Raw genomic sequence first — 6,000 nt, forward strand, 5'->3', positions numbered from 1 at the left:
GCCATGAGTTACTAAAACAAGAAGATAACAACTAACCAGTGGCAGAGGGCAAGCAGCAGTCATCCAGCTGATGTTATATGAGAACTTAGCACCAGCAAGAAGCCTGGGAACATCCCTGAGCTGCAGCCTGGCCTGACTGGCTGTGGGTGTGTGACTGTAACCAAGGGAACCACATCCTGGCCATGAAATGTCTAAAACATTTCCCTTTTCTACACAGCACCCACTCCTACCAGTTTGAAGTCAGCTTCAGGTAGATGTTTTCTGTGCATAAGTTAATCCTTCCCAAACTCAGGGCATAATTTGGGGGTAAGGCAGAGGAGGAGAGGAAGAGCTAGGCACTCTCTGCATGAGTCTTGCACTTGAATCCCTGTTATCTAACAAAGCATTTAGTAACAGCAGCTAGGTATCAGAGGGATAACCATCCCCAAGTCTAAACTGTGCAGTTGTAATGTGTCTGACTGCTGGCCAAACTTGCCTCCTCTGAACTGTAAGAATTCCTCCCCAAAAGCTCTCAGTATTGCACTGTTTATTTCACTATACTCTGTCAGCTGTTCTACATTATCCCAAATGCTTATTCTGTTAACACTCAGCTGGACTCTGTCCTACATACTGTAAAATCTTATGGCTCATACCACAACTCTGGCAACACTCAGTGCTACATATGCTTTTCTTGCAGCACACCCAGTACTTAACTTGTAGAGGCCTTTAAGGCCATCCGGTTTCAAGCTGAACTTCCACTGAAATCAATGGGATTTCAGTCCTGCTTCAACACTGACACTATAGTGGCACCCTTGTCAGGTTTTGAGTTACTGAAATCTTTTCCCATTCGTTCCCCAGAGCTTCTAAGATTCTAAGAGCAGCCTCGTGTTTGTGTATACCAACTATCTTAGATTGTATGAGTGCTATCCAAGGTTTACTCTTCAATTACACACTGCAAATGAAGAGCAAGAAAAACACCATCTTTTATATATTCTTTGGAGTTTTGGGGTTTTGCTTTTTTGGGTTTGTTTGTATTTTTTTTTAAAGCCTGGTATTTATTTCTGCACCAGTTCATTGAAATGTCTAAATATGTGCTTAGGAGCACTGTCTGAATTTTTCCAACTAGAAGATTGAATTGAGCAACATCACCCACTGTTACCAGTTATTTACAAGTAGCACCCTGAGAGTTGACATTTGGATTATAAAAGGGTGAAGGGAGTCTCCTGAAGGCTGGGGAAGAAGAGAGAAAGGGAAAGAGACAGATGTCAGAGAAGGTGTGTACTAAAGGAATATCCCTAGGTGAATGGGGCCCACTGTCCAGTCTGAAGGTGAGAAAAAGGGTCTCAACATTGATGGGATGAGCTCCTTGCCTTCCCAGGACTCTGTGCAAGTAAAACTGGTGGCTGGTTGAAAAGGCATTTCCAATATTTGTAAACAGACTATGTAGATGCACCTTTGACTGCAGTGTGGACAGAAGTGGCTTCTATAAAATTCATATTTGCCTGGGGGGGACAACGTAAGAGAGCTGGAGAAAAACATATAGAAGAACCTCTATGGGTTCAAAAATACAAATGTACAGATGCAGTATAGTGTTCATTTATATATTGGATTTCAGGGAAGATTTTAGGTTGCTATATTGGCCTGGGAGCTGTGCATACAATACCAGAAACATTCTGCCTTCTGATCTTCATTGCAGCAGGAAGCATGAAATTTGTGACAAGGGCTAGGGGACTCTAAAGTAATGCTAGACAGGACTGTGAACTTTCTGTGACACTATCTGAAAAAAAGCAGCATGATAATTTTTTCTTCTGGATACTTATATTTTGGGGGTGGCATAGACTCTTCCCTCCCTGTCAGAGGACATGGCTGTGCTATCCAGTTGTACACCACTGTAATGCAGGCTATATATATACATATATACATATATATATATATATATATATATATATATATATTCTTTTATCTTAAAAAATGTTTATTATTTGGTTTAATAACTGCTAATTATGAAAATTAGCCCTGACATATGAAAGAACAGGACTTTCTATTACCCCTAACTATTCCCCAAAGAGAATTTTACTGCCCAGCAGGGACTAATTCTTTCTCTGTTCATTCACCTGCTCTAACTGGTGTTGTTCCTGCTCCAAAGTATGCTTTGTCAAAGGAGCCAGAGTACAAGCCTTTTGATCCAGAAGTGACTGCAGTTTACCCCTATCAGGATCAAGCCTTCCAGCCTGTCTATTTCATTGCAGAAAACCTGGAAGATGCCAAGGTCAAGCTTCAGTAAGTAAAGTGTTTGTGGGTATTTTCATTGAGGGGCGCACACTGGATTGATTCTTAATCTCAAATACTTCTATTTACAAACTATTGCAACAACCATGCCAGGCTATCTCACTGCACCTGCATAGTGGCTTTTGTACCACAAAGTAAAGCTTATCTCAGAAAAGATTCACAGAAAGTCAGAATTTATTTTTGCTATGCCCTGTCCCCTGCTTCATCTTAACAATGCTTCATTTTAGCACCTTCTGAAGTAAATTCTGTAACTGAGCTGTGAGAGTGCAATCCCACCCTATGTGCTAGTTCATACAAACAGGAGGTCGTGAAGAACTGATTTACCCAAGGTCACATAGAAATTTCCTAGCAGTCTCTGGAATTAACAAGAATCAGCAGGAGGCTTGAAAACAAGATTGCCTTTCTGCTCTGATTATATCTGCACAAGAATCCAGAATCAGCATTCACGGGCAACCTAATTTCTACAAAGTAGGTGTCTGCAACCTAAATAACATTATTTCAAAGTAGCTTGAGGTGTTTCTAAACACATTTCCTTAACTGTGCGATGTTGTGCAGTAAGGATGTTTGTTTCTTTTTCCTTTAAAAAAAATAAATAAGCAGAGTTTAAATTCTGGCCTTCATCTCCAACATTTAGAACAACATGACCAATTCTGGCTGGAGGCAGGATGTTGGTTGTGGAGCTACTGGGGAGCATGCAGGAGCTGAAATGAGGAATTTATTAGAGGAAGGGAGCCTGAGCCAGACTTCTTCCCTACTCTCTTCTCCTCTTCCCCAGAAGCAGTGTCTGCTGGGGCTATAGCCATGGCTAAGTAGGCTCATCATCTTAAATCTAAATGTTCACATTAAATTTTTAATATGTGTAAAAATGAGGGTGAGAACTCCCTGGCAGAGGAGAGAGGACTTGCAAAGCTTTTGACTCAGACAAACCTGCAAAGAACGTATGAGGACAAGGAATACACCACTCTCAGGCATGGAGCTTTTTCATACATTTTTTTCAAAGCAGTTGCACAGCCAAGGCTGCTCAAAATAACTGAAAGCACAAGAATCTGTCAGCACGGAAAACATAAGGCAACATCAGTACAGGGGGTTCCTACCAGCGTGCACTTAATGGAAATATTGTAGAAAATGGCAAGCAATCGTGTTTTTTCTTTTAATAGAGACAGAAATATAGCCCAGGATGCCTAGTATCAACAGGTTTTTAGAATATAACACAGAAAGAGCTGCTCCAGGTTATTTCTTGGAAGTGAAGGCGGCAGACATGCTGTGCTCCTGCATTCCTCAGCTTGTGGTTGTAATAACTCTGAATTGTGTGAAGGCAGAGCGGTGAGAGCACAGACGGGGCCCAGCAGGCAGGCTGACACCAGGCACTGCAGAACCTTGGGGCTGTGAGGGGCTCAAACCCAGCCAGGCTGACACCAGGCCCTGCAGAAATCTGGGGCTGTGAGGGGCTCAAACCCAGCCAGGCAGGCTGACACCAGGCACTGCAGAACCTTGGGGCTGTGAGGGGCTCAAACCCAGCCAGGCAGGCTGACACCAGGCCCTGCAGAAATCTGGGGCTGCAAGGGGCTCAAACCCAGCCAGGCTGACACCAGGCCCTGCAGATCTGGGGCTGTGAGGGGCTCAAACTCAGCCAGGCAGGCTGACACCAGGCCCTGCAGAACTTTGGGGATGCGAGTGGCTCAGCCCTGGGCAGGGTGTGCTGCACCAGGCAAAGCTCAGCAGAAGCAGTGGGGAGGTGTCACAGCAGCCTCTGCTCCATGAGTGCACCCTGAGAAATGAGGTCCTGCAGGTTTTGCTCCTTTTGAAGCAGAAGCTCTGTCCTGTCTCCCCACAGGAGCTACGCCATGAGGATCAAGAAGCCTTTTGCTCTGCGCTACGACCCCTTCACCAGCAGCATAGAGGTTTTGAACACACCACAGAAAGTCAAGAGGGCACTCCACCAGATAAAAGAGGAGCTGGAAAACTTCTGCTTGGCCATTGAAAACCTCTTTTAAAACCACAGCAGTACATCTCACCTGCCACTGAGATACTTGTAGGTGGTGCTAGCACTTGGAGGCTTAGTGAAGAAGTTGTGCTCGCAGGCAGAAATCTTAAATGCACAGACCAGCTCAGTTCAGGTAATCTTTCCACTGTAATTTAGGCTGCTGACTTAGATGAAATAATGAGCTCCTGCTTAGAATGCTTCAATCACAAACAAGCCTTACTCCAATTTTTGGTAGGTGATATGAGCATACTTATGTGTTATGGGACTCTTACCGTTTTTTTTCCTTCCCTTGCCACCTTTTCAAGTTATCTGTCACAAAACAGATAACTTGTAAACAGACTATGTAGAAAACAGCATAGTAATTTTTCATCCACACAGCATTGTACTTGCTGCCTTAATGGTATGATCACAACTTCTTAGGCTGGCTAGCTCCTTGCTGCAAGTAATTAGCATCACCTATTGCCCACAAATTATGAATGGTCCCCTAAAATATGCAAATACAAGAGTTTGTTAGAGGAGCACTTCTGCTCACTATTAAGTACTCATTCAGTAGCCTTGGAATACAACAAGATAATTTCTTGTCATATTTAAGATCACAGAATATTTGTACCTTCATTGAAAGAAAAGGAAGGCTCTGTCACATACAAGGATGCTTAATTTGAGTGGGAAATCTAACTCCTGGGAAGGAAATTCTTGTGTAAGGAAAGGTTTGTAAAAAGCCCTTTAGCAAATCAGCTTCCATTGCTTTTTTCATGGAATTCAGATTCCCCTGGATACCATTAGAAATCTTTGCCTCTTGTTGATGTCATGATGATTGCAGTAATGATCAAAAGGTCAAATCTATGGAACACCTGGTGGAAAACCTAAGATCAACAACTAGCAGCCATATAGCTTTGCAATAGAAAAAATATCTGGTATATTCCACAACTTGTCTTGTCTCCCTCTCCAGCTCCTGAGATGTACCTGGAATTTATTTATGTTCCACAGGTCACATTTCCCAGAATCAGTCTTATTATTGCCCAATCCAGACTTTCATGCTGTTTGAGTCCCCTTCCTTCCTCTACAATGCACAAATAGAGGAAAAGAAGATGATGCTCCAGACCAGAAGGGTTCCCTCTCCTCTCAGCAGCAGTGCAAGCAGATGGGGTTGATGCAGGTTACAGGCATGAGAAGGGAAAATGTGGATCTCATGGCTCAAGGTGGGTGATAGTTATCTACAAGTGTAAAAGAATATTTATCCTGTGCCTCTTAGGAGCTCTACTTATTTATTCAAAATTGTATTTAGCATGTGGCTGCCTTGTCCACTGCTACCCACCAGCTACCCAGTACCCAGTGTACAGAGCTCTGGGGAAAATGTGATGTGGTTTGGCTTTTGATGGAAAAGGAGTTATCAGAAAATGAGCTACCATCTCTGCCTGAGCTTCTCACTGTGGGATAGGAACACGTACACAGACACCACAGAGCAATCCACAGGCTGTTATTTCATACAGACCTTATCTCACTGTCATTTTTCCACTTGTCAGGCTCTATAGAAACTGTCTTATTGAAAGTTAATAGAATGCTGGTTCTTAAAGCTCCATGTCTACAGCACTTCCAAAAATTTTCCCATGAGCAACAATATTCAGGATCTGTGGATCTGCTGCAACTGCTCCTCTTTATTAAAATGTGGTGATGTCTGAAAAATTTTGAAGTATCTTGGCAAAAATGGCCGTGAGACCCCCTTCCTCTTAACAGCAGGAACATCCCAA

At 43.1% G+C, this 6,000-nt stretch overlaps 1 protein-coding gene across 1 annotated transcript in view; it reads left to right on the forward strand.

Moving 5' to 3' along the window:
- LOC131082672 (tyrosine 3-monooxygenase-like) overlaps window positions 1-4,262 on the forward strand; it is a 28,111-nt gene extending 23,849 nt beyond the window's left edge. Inside the window, exons 11-12 of the mRNA XM_058022754.1 lie at window positions 2,126-2,259; window positions 4,103-4,262. Of these exons, the coding sequence (XP_057878737.1) occupies window positions 2,126-2,259; window positions 4,103-4,262 (294 nt within the window). The remainder of the gene's footprint in view (window positions 1-2,125; window positions 2,260-4,102) is intronic.
- The last annotated feature ends 1,738 nt before the right edge of the window (window positions 4,263-6,000 follow it).

This window comes from Melospiza georgiana, chromosome 4, assembly GCF_028018845.1.
Source record: "Melospiza georgiana isolate bMelGeo1 chromosome 4, bMelGeo1.pri, whole genome shotgun sequence".
NCBI lineage: Eukaryota > Metazoa > Chordata > Aves > Passeriformes > Passerellidae > Melospiza > Melospiza georgiana.